Raw genomic sequence first — 24,202 nt, 5'->3', positions numbered from 1 at the left:
CTCCTCCTCCTTCTCTCTTTCTCTTTGTTTTACTTTTTCTATAAATTCATTATATTTAGAATCATAAATGAAAGGAGGATCTTTTGCGGCAAAATATACCCAAGTGGCCCACTTTGATTTTTCGATATCTTTTTTGTGAAGTCTTGGTTTTAAATATTCATTCCTTTCATCAAAATTTGCGGCAATATCGACTAATTTATCCTCGTCTTCGAGTTTTTTAAGAGCTTCCTCGGTAAAATAACTACTAACATGAAATTTAGGTTTTTCAACTTCGGATGTCGTTTCCGGTAATTTTTCTTTTACTTCAGGGGAAAATCCTGAAGGTCTATCTATCTTTATTTCTCTCCCCTTAGGTACTTTTTTGTTACGCGCAAATATCCGAAATTGAATATACCTCGATTCATTGGTGTCTATCCGGGGTAATCTAAATTTAGCCCGATATATCGTTTTATACCAAGCATCTCGTCCCCGATTTTTTTTTTAGTCCCTCATTCGTTAAATAATTTATTCCTCTATAGGCGAAAGAATCTTCCGCAAATTCTCCAAGTTCCTTAATGTTTTTTTCTTTAATTTCAGAATAAATCGCGGCCCAACCTCCAGGGGTAAAATTTTTCATTAATTTACCGATAGGATCTTTCAGCTCATCTTCCTCCTCCTCCTCTTCTTCCTTCTCCTCCTTTTCCAAGAATTCTTCTTCTTCTTCCAACCATTCTGCTTGCTGCGGTTCCTGCCGCGCTTGTGCTTGTGCTTGTGCTTGCAGCGCTTGTGCTTGCTGCAATTGTGCTTGTTGCAATTGTTCCAGCCGATCTGGCACTAATCGAGTATGTTCCTCAATGTCTCTCAACACAGGAAAAATTCCGCGTTTTCTGATATCCGGATCTTTTATATCACCAAGTAAGACTCGCTCGGTTGTTTCGGTAACCGGCTTCAACAATTTCGACGATAATTCGGTAAATCCCTGCTCCGCGTCTTCGTGCTCGCGAACTTTTTTCTTGAATAATTCTTTCGTGGGGATAAGTTTCTTTATTGCCGCTAATTGTTCTCGCACTATTCTAGCAGAATGCGGCTCTCCAACTGTACTAATTTTCCGACTCATATTATTTTTGATTATATCATTTTAATGTAACGTAAAATGGACCAAAGCAGCCCCGCGTTGCAACAAAAAATAATAATCAAAATAATTATCCCGCCTAGTTTATTTCCTGTCTCGGATGCTATATTTATTGACACACCCGGCGCACACACCCGATGCATCGGGTCTGTATCGCACGAAAATTGGTTCCCGTAGAAGGCTTTATTTTTTATTTCTGAGGCTTCTACGGAGAAAGTTCCCGTAGGAGCGTTTAGTTTGGTTGGAAACGATGGTCTGTTCAACTTCCCTGCTGCTAACCACCAATTCATGGCGTGTTCCCGATGCTGCTCTCATCATTGTCATTTTGGGTAGGTGAGTTATTGTTTCTTTTTTGAGAAATATAAGTAAGAAGTATAGTTTTCATAGGTAGCTCCATTAACTCGTTTTGGTTCCAAACAGATTTGTGAGTTGTGACATCACATTATTTAAATTAATTTTACGCTGCTTTTCAAGCTGTCTGACTCCTTTTAACAAGTTTCAGACAATGTATAGTACAAAAGACGCCTATGATCTAATTGCATAGGCATCAAGATGCATAAACCACATGATGATGATGATAATGATGATGATGCCACCGATCCGATGATACAAATACTCAAAACGTTGTGGTCTCAATATGGTGTCGGAAAATGGAATATTTGAGGGTGGAACTGCTGTGGATGAAGAATGAAAGACTAAAAGGGATACTGGATCTTGAGTATGCATTTATTTTGATATAGTTATTCGAGACTGTCTTGTTTTACAAAGAGGAGAGAATATGCAGTGGGATTTAAAGTTTGGGACATGGAAGTTTACTCTATATCAAACCAAACAGGTATATTATTATCTAATATAATATTTGGAAGATAAACCAACTATGAACAGAATGTACGAAGCATAGGCATAGCTGTAACAATATATCTAATTTTCAGTTCAAACCCAGTTGTGTTCTACAGAGGTACCCAACGGAATGGTGATGTCATCGTGTTCCCGTCAGCCTGGGACCATCTGTAATTTCACATGCAACTCTGGTTACACGTCGGCGAGAGAGATCAGGAATGTTACGTGCGGCGAAGATGGATATTGGACCTTTACATCTGCCACGTGTGTAGGTTAGTAAATTTCAACTATAATATTGTCATACGCTCACATGTACTTTAATCATCAAAGTCGTCCATTTCACTACGACATTCTCTTTCTGCTTTCGAAATTGCAATGTATTTTCAACAAATATTGAAATGATTTTTTCAATAGTTGCAAAATAAAGTTCCTTTTTAACTATACCTACTAGTTTGTTTAATTGGCAAGCAAAGTATTTGCCAAATCCTTGTCTGTGACTTTAGAGAAAAAAATCCGAAAGACTACACAAAATTGTTAACTACAGAGTACATTGTTTTGGGGCGTACATTAATAATATTTGCCAGAATAATGTATATCCTTTAGTCTATTTGAAAATGAATATTACTAATATTTTATTAATCTAATATATTGTAAAATATACGTCAATTATACTGGTGGTCAATGAAAATATATTTGTTATGTTTTATTCCTAAAGCCTGTAAGTGTCAATGACAGCAAAGATGCTCTGTTTGGTTTGCATTACGTGTCACATAAGAAATGAGTGAACTAAAAGTTTTAAAGGCAGGGTAAAAATATATGATCACTGTCACCTGATACTATCTTAAATTTAATGCATATAATATGTAAAAATGGCGCAAACTATAATTCTAACACCATAAAATAGATATTCAATCTCACTTCAAAATCAAAATAGTATCCTAAAGTTATACCACAGTCCAAAATAACAAAAATACAAACAAACAAAAATATATAATAGTTTTGGCGTGAAATTACAAACACAGAGGCAAGAACGAAAAGAAAAGCGTTTCAGGCCTTACAAATCGCAAAAAGGTTTTAGTACATTTTAAATTCGAAAGTTTCATCAACTAATACGATTTGCTACTGACGACAAAGGAGTTAATTAGAAAGTAATCATGGTTAAATCGTATTAGTATTTGTTTGCTTGCACTACAGTGTAAGCCGAATTGAAAACAAAATAATAACAACATTCAAAGATACAATGAATAATTAGAAACAAAATCACTTAAAATACAAATGACAAACTATTGCATATATTATATTTCATCAAAAAAGACATTATTCTTGACACAGATCATGACTAATTAAAAAAGGAGAACAGACATGCGCAAGTTTAAACTTCAGACAGATGATTAAAGGACACAAATACCAAAACACTGTAACTAATACCCTAGTGCTGTCATTTGAAAATCGATCAGAATTAATCATTTGAAAAGCACCGTGCAAAATAATATACTGTATATCCTACTTCTGTGTGACACAAATATTATATCATTCATATATGTTATACCATGTCCTGTGATAGAAGGAACGATGTGGCAAAGAACTGGATTAAAATAAGACAAGTAAATTGTGGGTACAGTGATAAACGAAGAAATAGTATAATTTGATAAAACATGTGCAATAACGCAATGACTATTGAAGGTAGAAAAACACTACTCAAACTACAGCTGTGTCCCGTTGCATTATGGTAGACAATTTAACTAAAACCAAGAAGGTAAATAATGTTCTGACCAAACCAACACACCGACCTTATGGGTATATGTGTATATGTGTATATAGTGCAAGCACAACTGGACATTGGTTATGAAAAGTCATGATGAACGGAGAACCTGTTAATTTAGACTCACAGGAATATAACTATGAAACAATACATCCTAGTAACTACTATAAAGCTTTGCGATGCTTGGTTTCTATAACCGTATGCATATTGTACTTAATCTTGCAATGATTTGTTTTATATTACGTTTTCATCAATCAACTAATGCCTCTGAAACAAATGCAGAAATGTACACATTTTTCAAGAATAAACACAGTACCCCACCCTAATATGTATGGAACCACTAATTCCTACCCCATATAAATAGTTGTTACTATAGAAACAAATGAAAATTAATGTCATCAATGTGATTGGTATACAAACCACACCCGCTTCATTCATTATAGCAAAATATGTTGGGTTTTTATTCTTGAAAAGCATGTGCTTCACAGTATTTTCCTGCTCACCATGCTGCTAAACATGAGACCTGTTTGTCTGCAATTAATAGCATAGCCACGCACAAATGGTACACACAATATAGATTCAGTCCGAACTTATATACACGATATCACAATGAAAGTAGGTATTGTGTTTTGTTAGCTACAGTTTATAGACGAAGGCTGTGAAATGTATGATTCAAATAATTTAATTTATTTAGGCGCCAATGGGTACATCTCGAAATATTTAATAAATTAGTGGTCCGATACCTTTATTCCTGAGAGGGAATTGTTCTTGATATCAGTTTAGCATGGAGTGGAGTTGAATTCACTCGCTATCAGCAGGATCAACATTGGAGTGGACTTGTTCTCTAATTGACAGATGGATCCCCAGTAAGGAGGAGTTTACACTTCTCGCAGTCTACTTGATCACCAAGGGGATTGTAATATATTACACTGGTAGCATAGCACCCTTAGTTCCATGGACATTACGTTTAGAGTATATGTTTGTCGCATACGGAAAAAAAACGATTCAGTTTTTATGATTGTTGTAATATAATTGGGTAGGCATCAAGTTTCCATTTCTTCCAAGTCACTTTTGTGCACGAATGATAAGACAATAAAATACAGTTGCCGTTTATCTCTTTTAAAAATATTTTATAAGCATCTAAAATTATATAACGTATGTAACAATTTTGTAGGTTTTCAAAGTGTTGAAACAAGACATTGATAAACCACGAGATCATATGTGTTAAAACAAACGTATACCATTTTGTCATGACATGTTCATAGTAATTGAAAACTACCAAAGGATGAAATATCAGGTATGTGGCAGATAAAATTATAATGATATAAATGGTATCAGATGTGATCTATGTATGGTACCTTGTTTTGTGTTATTTATGTCTTTTCAGTTAAATATTGTATGAAGAGCTAAAACGGTAAGATCGACGAATTGCTCTGGTCATGGGTAAATTGGTCACTCGAGTGTGGGGGCCTAAATATGGTGGATGTGCTTTTTTTCGTTTCTAATCTTAAGAAATAGGTTCCAAGTGTTTACGATGCGATTGTGTGCCATCGTTTTTTAACAAAGTTGTTATACATTTAGTTTATATTAAATGCGCTAGCAATCCTAAAGTGCCCAACATCAATAATGAACTGCTAAGTGACATGGTGTACCAGACACGAAGCGGACGTATAATGCTGTATTTTTCTCTTTACATGAGTAGCAAATAGCGAACGTGCCGAAGTGAGGGAAACTAGACTCCAGAAGTACTTGCTTCTCAGTAAGTGTCAACTTTAAAATGTTCTTGATTTTTATAAATCAATTAATTAAATTGCATATATTTATCCACGATTGTATCTTAATTATTATTGTATAGCTACTTATCTATCTACAAACCTAATTAACTACTTAAGTACGTATCTATGAATTAAATTTTCGAGTAATTATCTATCGACAGAACATACTGAAACAACTGCAATTCCGGTTTTAAAAAATCGTTTATATGTTTGGTTTCTAACTCATCTTTTATTCTTCGTTTCTTTTATATGAAACAGGACGGTGCCCAGTGACAGTTGGTAGCGGTGTTGTGACGTCATGCTCGCGGCATCCCGGTGACATTTGCAACTTCACTTGTGATGCAGGATTTTCTCCCGAACTCGGCGTTACAAGTGTCATTTGTGGCAATAACGGACAATGGGTCAGAAAGAAAGTGTGTATTGGTATGTCAAAGAACGTCATAATCTCTTTATTATATGCCAATGAAAATATTTATTATTGACCATTCCGTTTATTGTGCCATAAAGACAGTCCGATTCAGATTTGCTTCTATGAGGTTCCAAAGTTAGGCTAGTACACTGCTGAGCAGATCAATATAAACTGGAAAATAAATAACATGATTTTCACTTCCTGTACCTTGATTTTTGTGTCTAAGCCTCTTCACCTTGAACTGCTTATATGCAAACAGAGTGCCATAGGTGTATATTTTCGCCAAACAGGATATCGAACGCAGCTATTGTAATCATTTAAACCACAATATCCATTGAATACGGTTTAATGATTGTAGTGAAGGTACTTGATGACGCTACCAGAAATTTCAAATTAATACGCATTCATGGATGTAACTGTAACGAAATTATCTTTACTAATACCTCAATCAAAACCTGCTCGTTATTCATATGGCCTTTACATCACATAAAATAGGTGTGAGTTCGCGTTTCCCAAGCCCAAATTTCAGCAATACCATGTGAAGCAGTCTTTGATTTTGCAACCAAGCGCAGGCTCTTTTATTTCATAAATAAACCAGAGACTTGTAAATTCAATCTTGCATATGTTTTTCTGCTTTGAATAATTTCTCGCATCGGCCACTTGGAGTGCCTATGATAGGTATCCAATTTATAACGGGATGCATAGTTTTTTGGCAATCTGGACATCTCCAGGTGCATATGCGCGCAAAAACTTCTAACCAACTATCGTTATTACTCCTACAAATCCTATACGATGATAGAGACAATAAACCTGGGAAACATTTAAGCCCCCGGCCTATTACGATTTTCACCTTAATCTGTATTGATTGTGCCCCTAATTGTCGTCCGAAACGAGCGTCGTTGTTGAATATCAGTCGCGATGTGTTCATTCATAGTTGAATCAGTATTGATTGAAGATAGTCAACTAAAAACGCAAATGGGTTTATTTTTGTAGGTGATTTTTTCCTAGTCGTTGTCGAGACAAATCACGAGTACTTTCACAACTACTTATGGATGCAGTGATCGGCATTTCTGCGTGATAATGCATCAATTTTGAGCTAGCTTAGCGCTGGCATTGCTACACAAGGTGAAATCAGACGGTTTCCTGTCTATTTCTTTTCCGCCGTTTAAGTAACGATCGCTTTTGAAATACACCACGATGCCATCGTATATAATTCAGACATTACCATTTGCACTGTGTGGAGCGTTATTATCGACTCCAAGCATTTCATTTACATCCAAGAATGCATCGCCATTGTTAGCCATTGTGCGTCCGTAATGCTAGCCTCGTATTGGCAAATACCTCTAATTTTGCTGTGCTTCGATCTTGAAACACATGGCTATTGCAGGATAGCAAATATTTCTGAATTCAGCCATGATAGGTACATTATTGTTTAATAATATATTGCACAAGACGTACATGATTCGCTTCATGTTGATATTTTTGTGGGTGGGTGGGTGTGTTTCTGAGGGGTTTCCTGTCAGTGGACGTAAACGATCAGCTGTTTTCGGTTGTTGCATCACTAGTCGTCATAGTCGATATCCTGTAGCGGAATTAGTGGTAGTTATGAAACCAATTATGATACACCAGTGATAGCCTGCCATGGTTATAAAATGTTTATGTTTTAATCAACTGTGGATTTCATCGATTTAATATTACTTACTTCTTTAGCGACAGTATGTCTCTCTTGTGTTCATGGTCGGTTGATACATATTCGTTTTCTCTTATTGGATCAAGACGGGTACGTTGTGGGCCATTAAAGTGAAGCATTAATGATGTACAAATGTACATTAGAGATCGACCTGATATTTAATATAATTAAAGTAGTACGTTTCTTGAGTAAGACTAGTAATTGTTACGGAACTGGAATATGGTTCGTTCCGGGGAATTGTTCTCGAGCGTATCAATTGGTCCTGAGGCCCTAACCCACTCCCTAAACAAGTTTGTATGCGAAATCGACTACGGTAATTAGTGACACGAGCACCACTAAAAGCGGCAACATTACCGCCAACAGAAACAATGCTTGATGGGCTTGGTAAAATAGGACGTTTATTACGGTTCTGAACGGGATTAGAGTGACAATATTGGTTGTGCTTGGATTTGTTTCACTTGTTTGGATTCGTAATGATAATAATAAAGGATTTACACAACATGTGTACATAATATCCTAAAATGGGAATACATTATGAGATGGAGGCAATGACGTGTATCAGGGATAACAGGAACTTAAAAAAGCAAAACCTCTTTTATGATACTACGTCTTACGATTATCATGTTTAAGTCAGCCAGAAGATATACTTGATAAGTTCATACTGCCAGTGTTCCTTGGCAGAACATTTCAAAGAGAGTGGGCTAAAGGATAAACAATTAAGTACAGATACAACGCCTCTAAATTGTGATGCTTCATGCAGTAAAGCAAGGTTATGACAGACAAGGGACTATGCATCATTCTTTTAAAGAGTGGAAAATGGGCAAAGTCCTGTTACTTTGAGGCTAACGAGACATATGCATTCGGGGGTGATGAAGTTTTGGACAAAATTCCAAACATTAGTGGAAACATCACATGTAAGTTAATAATGTATATTCTGTGTGAAGGCTATGTTGATTTAAAACTTATAAAGTCTGTAACGTTTAATATAGATATTTAGTTTCACTCTGCCCCTTATTTCGATATATCGCTGAAGGATAACCTAGGTCTGACTTTGCTTTAGTATATACATTTGTATTTCAAAGATATACAGTCTTATCTATGTTACGAAAATTTCAACTTTTGCTACCTCTTTCTGTTCAGGATTTTACATAATTGCTTTCATTAAAGGCACTGTGTAGTAAAAATTAATTTCCAAGTGATTCTTTATATAAAAAAATCACAAAAATGCATATTGTGGCCAATTGTGTTACTTAACTTTTTATGTTGCAGCAAATAACCGAGGTTTGATTGCTTCGTCGACCACTACTAAGCATATATATGCACTGCCGACTGCTCCGGACGGGACCCCAAGCCTGGATAACATTCGTTCATTCCGATTCTCGTTTGACGTTCGGCTTATCAGTGTAGATGTAGACTATATATTAAAGCAGGCTTACGTGTACGACTTTTACACAAAATCAGTTTACAAAAACACTAACTTCTCTATGGGACTCTCTGAAGATAATGAATGGTTGATTCTTCATAGGGGACTTTCAAGGGCTTATGTAAAATTAGCGGTGGACTGGATCAGTCATAACATATACTGGACCGATCCGCAATACAAGTGGATCATGGTTCAGTCACTTTTAGATAATGACACATCTATGACCCGAGTTCTCATTCATGAAAATTTGGAGGGACCACACGCCTTGGCTCTTGACCCGAAGGAAGCGTAAGTGCAAAACATGTAAAGTTATAAGATTTCATTTTGTGTGGGGGTATTTCAGGACTATGTAGACATTATTATTTTTTGCGGTTGCTAAATTATCGAGTTCAGTTTAAGTGAAATAGGTATAGTACTTCTGGGTTACATGAAAACCTTTAAAACTGAACATAGGCAGATTTGGAAAAGAGAGGGGGTGATAGAGAAATAGAGAATCACACACTAGTTAAGTTTTAGGACGCAATCTAATTATTTACAAGTTGAATAAAACGTGGTGGTAGCACTGTGTGCACAGAACAAATAAAGTTTTAAACGTTACAATATAGTACTATGCTTATATATATATATATATATATATATATATATATATATATATATATATATATATATATATATATATATATATATATATAAGCATATATTTATATTTATTTATTTATATTTATATTGATAGATAGTATATTGCTTATTTATGTACCTGTTGACCACTATAGCTACATATATTAATGCTTTTTAGATCTTAGTATGCTTGTTAACACATTGAAGTGAGAATAAGTGATATTTTTAGTAGCATGTTACAAAATTTAGAACCAGATGGCAGATGGTTATGTCATGGCCATTGTTAGAATTGCTGCTGCTATTATTATTATTAGTAGTAGTAGTAGTAGTAGGTAGTAGTAGTACTAGTAGTAGGTAGGTAGTAGTTAGAATCATATCGCCTCTTTAATGAAAAGCTGAGGTGAGAAACAAACTCGGAAATAATGTGTCACAAAATTGTATTGATGATATTTGATAACATGCGTATCCACGTACGATGAAAGAAACCCATATGCCTATATAGTATGAAGTCAAAACATTACCGTCCGTTAGAAGACGAGAACTGAAACTAATTTGTCAACTGCGCGTACCAATTGTGGAGCTAAACATAAAGAAAGAGACGAGAACATTTTAAATAAATTATACAATGTTGAACAATTATCGGAATAATTGTATGTGTCATTAGCATTAATTATGCAAGTATTTATCGTTGCTGATGAACAAGATGTCGGAAAAGAGATAAATATTTAATTCCTTACGAAGAAACACAGTTTATCAATGTCTAACAACGTTTATGCCTTATGCTACAGTTTACTCTTCTGGAGTGATATTGGAACTGTCATCAAGATTGAAGTATCCAGTTTATCGGGTAGGAACCGAAAGTCCCTGTTATTTTCTAATCTAATGCGTCCATTCAGTCTGGCTGCCGACCACTTTGCCAGACGCCTCTACTTCAATGACGCTGGTCGAGAAACAGTGGAAACCGTCACTTACGAGGGCAAGGAAAGGAAAATATTGTTCAGGGGAACCAGTAGCTTCTTATTTGATATAGCAGTTTATCAGGTACATAATATTTTATGTTTGTGCAAAAACGTATCTTCAAAATTAGAATCAACATATTATATCTGCAGAGTGTCACGTTAATAGGTGGGTAATGCATTTATCTTATCGTGCATTGCCAGGCCGTACTAATATTGTATATGCACTACAATTATAAATTAATTTAAATTCCACACTCTAGCGTTTCCATCCCTTAATTATATAGGTTCTTAGTCGTTCTAGATAATAAATGAAATGATGTTTGCACCCGTTTTGACAAAACTTTGTAGGTATGCCTAATTATTTTATACTTAGAACAGTTCATTCTGCCCATGTTCTCTCTTCCTTTGAATGCTTACATGATGAAAAACCCAGTGCACCTTATTCCTTCTGACAAAGTGTGGTATATAGAATTATATGTTCTTCAGATATAAAAAAATATGATTACATCAGTCTTTCTTTCCTAGTATTAAATATTTTTAAAATATGAATGCAAATTATTCAGACTGCTTTGTTGAAACTTTCTAGGATGTAATGAATACTATTTTATGTCTTTAACCCCCAAATCAGAGAAATATACAGTGTTGCCTTCAAATATAAATTATGTTTCTTCACAGGACTATTTATATGTGACAGACATACACAATGATGAAATTTATTTCTTGAATAAGACGAATGGGAAAGAGTTGCACGAGAAATATTCCAGAGAAGACGAAACTTACTTGGGAGTAGCTGTCTTCCATCCTGATGCCCAGCCCACATCTTCCACAGGTCCATCTGTTTATTTATCTTTTTTATGTATGTCTGTCTGTCAGTCTCACTCTATGTTTGTCCAGCAATCTGGCCTAGGGGCGGTTCGTCAAGATTGCATTTACTCTTCCTAAAACATTATTTTCATATCTCTCTCCATATATTTTCCTAGTTTAGTGTTTGCTGTCGCCATTGTGTGTTTTGCGATAGAAACTTGAACCATAAAAGTTCTTATACTTGCAGATCACTGTATGAACTACAGTTGTGAGCATATCTGTGTGATGGAAAAGGATGGCGCTATCTGCTTATGTAAAGATGGATATACACTCGATCAAGATATGAAATCATGTTCATGTAAATATATTAAGTAGATCTGATTCAATAAATCATACTGCATAGGCGTGTGTCCTACCATACAGTTGTGTTTTATGATATGCAATTTACCTGTCTTTATTGAAACCATTTCATTATTACATTTCTGAAAATAAAAGAGGTGAGGAAGTGTATAACAAAAAATATGAAGTATCGCATAAAGTATACATGTCGTAGAGTTTGTGTACATTTTCTATAAATGCTTTTCTTGATGTTTACCCGACTTAGCAATATTTTATTTCCATTAATGTTAAGGAAGCTATTTAATATCGAATGTGTGCGACATTCAATACAGTGAAAAAGAGGAAGATTCTTTGACTGGGTAATTAATAAGACAAATAAATGTAATCTTCTTAATCGCCTTTTACTTTCATAGTTAAATCCACTCCTTCTAAATATTTTCAGTAAATACTGGATACTTTCATCGAGGAGTGATGTTCAGTAATGAAAGCAGCATTTGTATCGTGGATATTAGAGTTTTGACGCATGTTGCCTTCGATCCCAAGTGCGTTCTGAAAACTAATGGCACTAAACACATGATTCTAGACACGGATCAGAGACAAATTATCTTCGCCAACGACACTGCTATTTACTGGGCAATGCTAGACAACCCCGAATCGCATCGACTGACTGAATTATCCGGAATAGTTAGTGGTAAGGTAACATTTAATTTAATGGATTCAGTTTACGTTTAAAATATTTGTTTTAATCAATATATATCGGATATACTATTAATCCGTTTTTCTATTGTTAGTAGAGTCCATTTTGTAAATGTCACAGTGGAATTTGCTATGCAAATTAAGTGCGAGATCTGCATTGTAACTCAGAAGAGTCCACTCAAGTCTCACCATCCTTACGTTTGTTCTCTACAGTTTGGTTTAAATATTAAAATGTTAATTACTCATTCACATAATTTGTTCACTTTTTGTAGGCTGTTACTTGCATATGTGACAAGAAAGGCTGTTATTTATGTTCCTATCTGGAAATGATTCCCTACAACTCATCGCATACTAGTCGTTTGTTTGAAAAGCCAATGTTAACGTTACTCGTGAGCAGTTATATTTAACATTACACTTCATATCGATTGCAGATATATTCTTAATTCAAACAATTGTCAATTATTTTTAGAAATGTATGAACTGTTATGTGTGACTTTGATGATGGACAGTTAACAGGGTCTGAGAAAGGCAACTCTTTCTACAGGCATAGAAAGAGTTGTAGCCCTTTGGTTGAAGTTCTTGATTGATCCGATGACCGTATGGTCATTGCACAAGATAGATGATGACCTTTGTAAGGTATAAATGCAATATAATAAGTTGTAATAGTACATATTCACGATATAAACGGGTTTACATCATACGGTTTCCAAATTTGCTTTGCCACACATGTATATACACATCATTTGCCTATATTGAATCCACAAATAAAGAATGCTCGAAAACATTTCTTACCAGTGTTCTCTTGTTCATTAGAAACTTATTCGTACTTATGCTTATCCAAGTATACATGATTGCGTTTTAATTGATGGGTATTCTGACACTATGAAATCCCGGTCTAACCTGTCAGGGAATCATCCTGTATGCATCACCGAAAACGCAAATGTGGCTTGTAACAACTGATCTCATTCGGGTGATTATTTTGACTTTCCTTATAGGCCTTTGAGCTAATTTTAACAAATTGAAGCGAATTCCACATATTCTACAGCGAGTTTCGATCTTTTCAATTGACCTGTTAGAAAGAGTAATTAATGTTCTAGATCATAGATACTGAGTACGTAAAGACACAGACTACGGAAACCTGGTGTGCGGACGAAAGACAGATATTTACGAGTCTTATTTCTTGCAAATATTTCCCTGAGGGACTGGTAGTATAAAATGATTACTTGACTGCGTATTGCGACCTGTGTATAATATACTTGCAACAAGATAACCGGGAGGGATTTTCGGATGCACTGAAGAGCACTTTTGACGATGATTTAAATTCGTTTAATAATGAACGACGTGAATAGGAAATTAATTATGAATATGTGCGTGTATATATAATCCAAATGTTGAATTAATTAACATAAGAACTTACAGGTTTAATAATGAAAAATACAAATAAATTACTTTACAAAATACAAAGTCAAGGGGTGAATAATTCTCGGTGATTTCACGACGGAAAGATAGATATGGCTTATTCAGCTAGCAAACAATGTAGAATTGTACTCATGTAGTAAAGTGAGTTCACTTAGTGAAATTATGCAAATAAAAAGGGACATATATTCAAATTATGTTTAAAGTCCCGAAAGATGCAATGTGTTTAACGAACTCCATAAGTAGCCCACTGCTAAAATATTATATATAAGGAGATACACTAGGTCATCAGCACACTTTATTCCAGCGCCACGGCTGCAAGAGTTCGGACACTCTAAATACTCTAGACGATCCGGAAACTCTAGACACTCTACACACTCTGGACACTCTAGACGATCCGGATACTCTAGATGATCAGGACACTCTAGATAGTCTACACACTTTAGATGATCCGGACACTCTAGTCGATACGGACACTCCAGACACTCTGGACACCTCTATACAGCTGAAAATATATCCAATACCATGGACTATATATGACAAGGGCATATAAGGTAAAACGTAATGACGTTATTCCCGGTAGGATATACAGATTACATTATTGGCACAATTCCAAAACAGCAGGTTCAGAAGTAGACAAAAAAAACAAACAGAATACAAATATGTGAATTATATTGCATAAGCCAAAGCTAGATAGCAAACATAAAAAAATAAACGTAGTAGTACAATAGTTATATATTATATACAATAATTAAAAAAAAAAACTTTAATAATCCTTTAATCCAAATCGGTTCAGAGGTATTCAACTTGATTTCGTGTTAAATCAATCCAGTACAGCCCGGTTTGTCCGCAAACACATCAGGTTATTGGGACAAAACCTCCTAGATATGTGCACGCTGACCCTCTAATAAATCCGGGCATTCATTTATCTAGGCAATACCTTTTTCCCTACATCAATGGGGTATTTAATGGGCATTTTTGTACTGGAGACGAATTCTGATTCGTCACACGACGTATCCTCTATCACGGCTACACATACTACATTCAAGACCCCTTTATCATTTGTTTGTCTGGGTCTTTTTTACGTAGAGTTTAAGCATATTGGCGTGAACTATTTTGGACTTACCCTACACGTCGATGATATAGTCCATTTTGCCTTTCATCCGTTTGACTTCGTATGGACCTTTCCATTGGACTACAAGCTTGTTCGTTTTGGTAAGTGGTCTTAACTTCTACATTCGCGACCTCTTCTGACCAGAGTTTGCGTATAATACGAGTATAATACGCATAGGACCACGAACTGTCCTACGGTAACACAGTTCAAACGATCAGAATCCTAAACTTTCATACGGAACCTCACGGTACGTAGACCTAATTGCGTTCATATGCCTATCCCAATCCTTATATCTTTCCGCCCACATCCGTTGCAACTTTACTGCAACGCCCCGTTGAATGTATCGACCAACACATTGTACTTAGGGTAGAAAGGTGTCGTGCGCAACTGTTTCAAGGATAACAACCTACTAATTTGTGCCATGAGATATAATGTGAATTGCGCTTCACAATCTGTAAGAACAGCTTCGGGCACTCCGATCCTTCTAAACATGTCTACGAGCGCTTTGGCTACACGTTCGGATTCGATCGATGGCAAAGGTATGGCTTCTGGGTATCTAGTAGCGTAATCTACCAGCATCAAGATGTATCGGTTTATCCGATCTGTTTGTGGAAATATAGGTCATACAATTTTAACGGTTACTCTTTTAAACGGAGTATGAGTCAAGGGCACCTGACCCTAAAGATACTCTGGTTACCCTGCTCTTAGAGACAATCTTCTGCCAAACATCGAACGAGAAACAACACTGCGCTACGTATCTATTGACACCAGGCCAGTAAAATTCCCTAAATAGCCCATACATTGTTTTCTTCATACCTAAATGACCCACAATACTCGACTCGTGCGAGACCTTAAGTACATGCGACCTGAAATTATGGGGTACCACAAGTTGCAAAAACTTCCAAGTTTAGAGTACTCCCAATACATTAAACCTTTCGAGTAAGGAATTTAGAGGAACCCCCGGTCTTACACTCTCTCACGTTACCCGACAATGCTTTCTCTTCGGTTGCACGTAGAAACTAGTCACGTTCTTTGCTCATTCTGAAATTCTTCGCAGGAGATGTCAGTAATGGCTTCCGGTACATTTAATTTACGTAAAGGTTTGTTATCTTCCTTTACCTGAGCCCTAGTTTGCACAGCGTGGATGATCGGGAGTCGGAAGTCAGACATGGTTGGGAGTCTAGATGCTTATACATTGCCAATCGTAAGTTCATACATCGGGTTGGCTATGCACAAAGCTTACACGGTTCTGGTCAATAAAGCTGTTTCGATAAGTGTCCTTGCGACAGGAACGTGGTCGGTTGTTTGGTCTAGTAGCATACAAGGAGATTTAAACCAAAGCAATTGATCATTGCGGAGTAGGCGCTGTTTCACGACTATAGTAGTGAACCATGTGTCTCGAAAAACAGTCACTTCTTGTCCATTGACAGTGCCATTTGCCGTCGGTACCCGTGCTCGGGGAAAATACACGTGCCGTTCAAATGGATCGCATCGCGACCGATCTCTGCACTCACCACTGGTTCGTGCACCGCTTCCCCTTCGCTTTCTGGGAAACATCGAGTTTTCTATCTACCGACCGTCTGCCTTCAATGGCTACCGCGAATCTATGGACTGGTCCCTTCCGCTTAGGACGATAGCGGTAGATATGACCCCACCCCTTGCAAGTGAAACATTGCTTGTCTTTATGCATTCCCTGGTTATCCCTACCAGATTTTACAGGTACCCTGAGTTTCTGGTCCTTGACCTGATTCTCACCTTTATTGTCTCGCGAGATGACGTTCTGTGAACCTGCCCGAGCTTCATCGAATAAATGTGTCTGCGTGGCCATGTCGAATATAGTCGTGAAGGACTTTTCGCTCAAAAACAAATATAACTGCGTGCCACAAGTTGTCAGTTGTTGGTCTCGAAGCAAGAAATCAATAAGACCCTCAAATGTCTTAACGACTTTACCACATTCCACCCATCCCTGCTAGTAATTGCACGTCCTACTGACGAATTGTGAATGTCTCGCCCCTCTCGGGTTTGCTATGCTTGAACATTGTACAAGAACCCTTGCTCGGTTAGCTCGCATTTCTTCAGAAGTGCATCTTTCAAAGCAAGGTAATTCAGAGAATCGGCCGTGGATAAACACGAATACAAGTCTAACTCTTTACCGTTCAAAAATGCGCTAAGATGAAGCGATCAATTTTCTTTCTTCCATTTATGTACCGTGGCGTACCTTTCGAACCTGTTCAGAAAGGCTATCCATGATATCTTTGTCGTCTACAAATGTGGGCAGTTTTGGACTTCTCGGTTTAATGTCATGTTCCACATCCTTTCTAGTTTACTATAGCTTAGTATTTATTTGATACCCATATCTCTATTTCTGTATTCTATCTCCAAAACTTCAAACCTAAAACAATTTTCCCTCTCTAACTTCCTATCTTCTACTTCTTTTAGCAATTATATTTTCCCCTTCCTTAATTCAATCTTCTCCCTCTTTGCTTCCCTTTCCCATTATCCTTTTCTTTTCGGTGTTTGTTTCAATTTATATCTTCTCCCTCTCGGAAGCCCGTTTCCTTTCTTCAGCCTCCATTTCACCTTCAATTTCATTTAACCTTTGTATCTTTTCCCTAGACTGTTCTTCATAAATGAAATTTCTAAGTGACTCTCAATCATAGCCGAACTGTTTCCCCAGTTCTACAAGTTCGTTCATTGATGACATTTCAAAAGTTTGGTGTGACCATCTTAAAATGCAAAATTATACAAAATGCGTAATTACTATTTCAACAAACCGTATTTTCCTTTTGACGATGGTTTAAATACATCGTTTAATAGTTAATGACTTGAATATCCAATTAATTATGAATATGAACGTGTGTCTATAATCCACATATTGGATTAATTAACGTAAGAACGCACATATTTAATAATGAAAAACACAAATAAATTACTTTTCAAAATACAAAGTCAATGGGTGAATGGTTAACCGTGAAAAGATGGATATAGTTTACTCAGCTAGTAGACGTATAATTTTACTCATGGAGTAAAATGAATTCACTCGGATAATGAAATTATGCAATCAAAAAGGGACCGATATACAAATTATCTTTACAGTCCCGAACGACATAACGTGTTTTACGAACCCCAAAATTAGCCCACGGCTAAAAGAGTATATGTAAGGAGATACACTCCGTCATCAGCACACTTTATTTCAGCTCCACGGCTGATACAGTTCACCTTTACAGCTTCACCTCGCCGATCCCGATAACTTTGAGCCTTCGGGTCACTCGGGTCACTCTAAACACTTCAAACGCTACAAACACTCTAATCACTCCGGACACACCGAACACTCTGGACTCTCCGGACACTCTAAACACTCCAGACATAGGCACTCCAGATACTCTGGACCACTCTACATAACTCTACACGGATCTACACAGCTGAAAATATATCCAATAATGTGTACTATACATGACACGATCATATAAGGTAAAACGTAATGACGTTATGCACGGTAGGTTATACATATTACAGTATCGGCCTACTGATTACAAAACAACAGGTTCAGAAGTAAACCTAACCCTGCTCGATAAGTATCCTACTATGCTATACAATTTTTAATGTATCCTATAGTACTAATATAATTCCCTTGCTAAGTTGCAAACAAGAACAGAAATGTGTGCAATATACTGCGTAAACCAAAGCTACATTTGAAACATACAACAATAAACTTGGTAGTACAATAGTTATATTTTTATAAGCAGGAAATTAATAAACTTACATACCGCTACAGCTGAAGATGTACAAGTCCTTAAAGTAGACCGCTGAATGACAAGCATATCCGTAATGTAAACAGTTTTAACTACGGTGAGGTATTTATACACAAATATCGTCTGTGCACTGAAGTCATTATGTTCTTCCCATCCAAAGCACTTTGCACGTGCAGCATGGAATCAACTGAACTCACTATTTCGAAATACAACACTTTACATAACTTACCTTCGAGTATCATTTTATACACAAAACGACACCCAAGTACATGTATTTAATAAATAAAAGAATTTATACAATTCATTAATATTCCACTTATTGATATAATTATTAGCAGGCATGTGTATCCTCCTAGAGGGACGTAATTTGGACACCTTGCTATAAATACCCAGAGGGACAATTAATTGAACAAATGTTTGCCACTTGAAAATATAAATCATGACATTGTATGACCTAATGTCTAACACAAGTATTTTCTTTCTAATCCTGGTTTTTATTCTGAAACATCATTGTCCCAAATTATATTTTGGCAAGTACAAGCTATTTGTTTACCCCTGCTATTGTTTGCATCGTAATAAAGGTAAAACCCACAGGCATCTGACAAAATTAGCAGGTTTTAGGATGCATCTTCGAGATCTAGAAAATAATATCTTCATCATACTTCAAGATAAATGAAGGTTGGTTTGATAAAGTAAAGGAGCCTGATGATTTGAAGACTACGAGGACAGTGACTACGATCCTGCACCAGGATTGAAACAGCGGTATAATGTACCATTTCCTGAACATTCGAGATTTCAATAATGTAATAAAATTAAGTATACATCTGTGAAGTTTTACCTTTAGTGACGCCCAGTTTTCAATGGAGGCACTTGATATTCAGAGTCCCTTGTCAATTTTGATGAGAGAGAAAATCATAAATATGTGTACACCTTAAATGACGGAACGGTTATTTAAGAAAAGATTCACACGTGTGCGTCCACGATGTTAGTGTAAACGTAATAACAGATATGTGTCCAACTCTGTATTTTTAAGGCCTGGCGTGGGATGGATACGACAGATACGTCTACTGGACTGAAGTGGATGAGGGTTCCATTTGGAGACTATCTAGACAATCTGAAATCGTACAAGTTTCCATGCAAGATCTTAATAAACCACGTGATATCCTAATTCTGCCTCATGAGCGGTATGCCGTTTAAACAACATGTTTATATTCATACACACTAGGTTTGTGAAACAGTTTGGACTACCTTCGATACCCACATCATGTCCATATAAAACAAATGTCACTACTCATATGCAAGGAATCAATTCTAGGTGGAAATATTTGCATATATGGTGGGTGGTTATACTTTGCCTGCTGTTGATAATTGACCTAGCATCATACAGAAAACAATTTCAACAATACCTATCGCTAATGATGTCTAGTAAATACACATGGATCTGCCAAAGGGTACACATATATAATTCTCATATTTGTTATCTTATGATTATTTACGTGTATTTGATGAATGTTGTTCTTGTTGATTTAGGTTTACCCTGATAAGAGCCACCGAGACACGCATTCAAGCAGACATGGATAAAACGTCAAAGATCGGTAAAGACGAGTATGTTAAATACCACATGGCGAAACGTGGTACCTATTTTCTGAATCCAGAGTCCTAGCGTACATTTCAAACTCTATAACTGATTTGTTTTAAGATTAGTATCTTAGTCTTACACAGTTTATAAATAAATACATGTTTCTGTGAAATAAAATGTAACTACACTTGTATGTATTAACTTTACAGCCTGATTTATTGGATATCAGACAGGAATGGGAGCACAATAGAATCATCGAAAATAGATGGCACTGACCATATGATCATCCTGAACTCTAGCAATTTGGTGGATCCAAAATCACTCAGCTTTGATCCATATGGAAAGAGGTTTGTCAGGAGAATGCTATGTCTACATATCACTTACATCCTTAAAACCTATTGCTTTCAAATATATTAAAGTCAATTTATAGCGGAAAGTTTGCAAATTAGAGAGTTTCTCATGACATATTTAAAATGACTCTTGTTGGAATGAGTCCGTTGGACTTTTTGTTTCAATCTAATTAACACAATTTATAGTGAACTGTTTGAAAATAAGAGACAGAGATAAAGAGAGCTGCTCGTGACATTTTTAAAAAGATTTTTATTGGAAAGATTGTTGTGGAGTCTGTTTGTCAAGATCCAGGAGAATACTTCAAATGCTGTATGAAATATGTTAGATAGCATTTCACACTACACAAATTTGATTTGTATAGATAAATTATTGTATATGTTTGTCAACCGCGTGCTTTGTGTGGCGAAATAGAACACTGATTGGTGAATACAAAATATTTATTTATCAAAGGACATGTATTTATGAAACATCTGTTTATTGACTCAACATGTCCATACGCCATAATACTTCGGTATTTCCTCTCTGGTAGCGTTTATATCACGTGCCATATTTCTTGGTGGGTCTATGCGGTTTGGTAGTATTAATAAGATGAATTATCAAAATAGACCCCGAGATATAACATCATTAGGATATAGCAGATTAGTATCAACATATTTTCGCAAAATAGGACCATTGTAATTTGAAGTAGGATAAACTATATGTGGTTCATCTCATTACATCACAGTGTATTTAATCAAAGTCTAAACTTAATTAAAATGTGCCAACAAATGATGCAAATCACATTGTTTGCTGTGAAAGAAACCAAACCAAGTCAGCTGCAGACGTTAAAAAGGCACTTGAGGAAAAATCAGAAATTGCTAATAACACATAGGTAAGGATATCCAAAATGAAGAAGATTAAAATAACATTACAGACGCTTAAAATATTGGGCAAAGAAATTCAGAAATAATTTCACATGTCTTGGAGGTAAAATGGTATATAGGCACAAACTATATTTGAATACAAATGTGACCTTTCACGATATTATTTAATCAGCTTTACTGTTGAAATTAAATATGTGTATTCATCTCTGCGTTTCTATATAAAGAGAAGCCCTGGACTAGGCATAACATATGATCTGCCTACTCAACATGAGAATATTTTTTATTAGTTTTTTCACGATTCAATGCAACATTTTATCATTGAGTTGAAATATTGTTCAAATTTAATTCTAAATTCAATTCCAAGACATATTACAATTTAAAATGGAAATTTTTTCTCAATAATATGTTTGTTTCTTAATAATCCTTTACAATGATAATATATGCTTAATAATATGATAATAATGATTGACAAAGACAAATGGTCCATATAGTATTGATCTCGGTCCAACTGATAGAAACCGCAGACCGGAAATGTAAAACTGACGAAAGCGGAACCCTTAAACGTAAAGCAATAACACTATAGAAAACAGTAAGAAAGCTATATTAAACATTTACAAATACACGCAACATATCACGATGTAGCTGTTTTATGCATTCTTTTGGTATGGTCGAGAGGCAAAGCTAACCATATATTTAAAGCTGATGAAACGCAAAACAAAGTTCGGAAAAGGTATCCCAACTCTGCTTTATCGTTGCATGTATAATAATAAATATTATTTAACTGTAGTCATATAGCTAGTAAACCAAATGTATCATTAAAGTTTATTTCCTACCCGGCACTAAGATATGATTTTGCCCCTGCCTACAGCAAGCGTTTGATGAAGTTCGTTCGTCGGAAAATGAGTCCATCATCAATCATGTTAAATATAGCAGAAATTGCAAAGCTAAGCAGTTCGTTTTCATTTGGTAAATATCAATCGGCCACATAAAGTTAAATACCGTTATTCGTAAAATGTCATGCAATATATAAATAAAATGAAAATCCATCTCATATTAGTAAACGATATAATTTTTCTGATAAATAGCATGAAATTACCTGCAAACTATCACCGCCTAAAACGTAAGCAATAACTAACGTACTCTCTTGCAACATGAATAAACAAATTTTATGCCAAACAAAATCAAGATTATGTCTGTGTATCCATACATTATTTTGTTGCCTTCATTTTTTTTCCACCCTAAATCATGATATACAAAGGTGTTTCCGTTCGATATATCAATAATGTAATCCGTTGTTCCACTTTAAATCGGATATTCCTTTTGTATTCATGCCCTATTATGCTGATTGCATATCGTTTGATACTCCAAGCCTAACTTGTTTTTATTATCCATGGTGTATCATATTTATTAAACCTCATATTCCACTTCAAAATCATGACTTTGTGTATGCATGCAACAACAGGTTAACTTCACATTTTATTCCACTCCAACGTTTAACTTGTTTTTGTTCTATAGCCATTCCGTTACACGCTGATTTAGCCTCTTTTGACATATCAAATCCATTTCTACTTCTGTATAAAGACAAACCAAACTAGTAGTATAAACTAAATATACTTTAATAGATTGAACGCCTGAGGAGATATATTTCAGAATTAGAAACTGTATACATCTATTAAATGAGCCCTATTTTATATTCCAATTAAACCAGTCACAATTTAAGCCTTTTAGGTATTATTTTACCTCTATGTAACCAGTAGACCATTTTATCTACATAAGTAATGTCTCTACAGCTCGTTGTACAGACTACTTCCTCTCAAACTATGAATTAAGTCATATTAGTTATGATACATAAACATTTCGGATTACTTATTGCAGTACATATTAACTTATTCATGTGAACATTTTATTCGGTTATACTTACTTTTTGTAAATCACAAGCTTAACAGGGCTCCGGGTAGCAGAGTGGCCTAATGCGCTTGCAATTACCGATCGAAACAACATCACCTCTGTCTTCGTCTTTGTTTCAATATTGGGTTCTCCATAATGTGGGTATGTGAGCAAGAGGGCCAGTAGTTTCCAGTTGTCGATGGCATTTTCCAGGGTTACCACGTGCTCTTCCATTTATTTTGGTCATCGTGTGTAGAATAATGGCATTAAAACCCAAACTGACAATATAAGCATAACCCTATTTTAATAAGCATACATTCTAGCTTAAGCAATTTAGAATTAAATAAATAATAAAAGCAGTACATAATTTATTTGTCATTTTCTAGTTTCTTTCTTCGCATGTAAACATGTAATACATCTTTCGAAATGTTTGAAATATTGTTTCAAAATTTTATTCTCCTTGCAGGATCTACTTTTTGGACGCCGCACATATAGACCGCAGCAATGTAATGTCCTGCAAATTGGATGGCTCAGACCTGAATCCTTTCATTTTAGCTAATAAAAGCCTTGAAAAGCTTGCCATCTACAGGGTAAATGTCTAACCTGCTGTGGAGCTTGTGCTGGGGTATATCCGCTAGTTGCTACTGTTGTCTTCAAAGCATATGATGCTATTACTATTGCTGCTGCAATTACCATTATTACTATTATTATTATTATTATTATTATTATTGGACGAAGTATTATAGTCAATCGAGTCTTCTAAGTTATATATATATATATATATTATATATATATATATATATATATATATATA

The 24,202-nt window shown here is 35.6% G+C and overlaps 1 protein-coding gene across 1 annotated transcript in view; it reads left to right on the top strand.

The window, feature by feature from the left end:
• LOC149784226 (low-density lipoprotein receptor-related protein 2-like) overlaps positions 1-24,202 on the top strand; it is a 60,317-nt gene that overhangs the window by 16,084 nt on the left and 20,031 nt on the right. Inside the window, exons 2-12 of the mRNA XM_089932278.1 lie at positions 2,044-2,223; positions 5,416-5,472; positions 5,747-5,911; positions 8,857-9,298; positions 10,417-10,669; positions 11,263-11,416; positions 11,639-11,749; positions 12,173-12,421; positions 19,742-19,892; positions 20,497-20,634; positions 23,855-23,978. Coding sequence (XP_089788404.1) covers positions 2,044-2,223; positions 5,416-5,472; positions 5,747-5,911; positions 8,857-9,298; positions 10,417-10,669; positions 11,263-11,416; positions 11,639-11,749; positions 12,173-12,421; positions 19,742-19,892; positions 20,497-20,634; positions 23,855-23,978 — 2,024 coding nt within the window. The remainder of the gene's footprint in view (positions 1-2,043; positions 2,224-5,415; positions 5,473-5,746; positions 5,912-8,856; positions 9,299-10,416; positions 10,670-11,262; positions 11,417-11,638; positions 11,750-12,172; positions 12,422-19,741; positions 19,893-20,496; positions 20,635-23,854; positions 23,979-24,202) is intronic.

This window comes from Sinohyriopsis cumingii, chromosome 14, assembly GCF_028554795.1.
Source record: "Sinohyriopsis cumingii isolate HCF-2022 chromosome 14, ASM2855479v2, whole genome shotgun sequence".
Lineage (NCBI taxonomy): Eukaryota > Metazoa > Mollusca > Bivalvia > Unionida > Unionidae > Sinohyriopsis > Sinohyriopsis cumingii.
The sequence above is the reverse complement of the archived record's forward strand: the minus strand, read 5'-3'. Positions and strand labels throughout refer to the sequence as shown.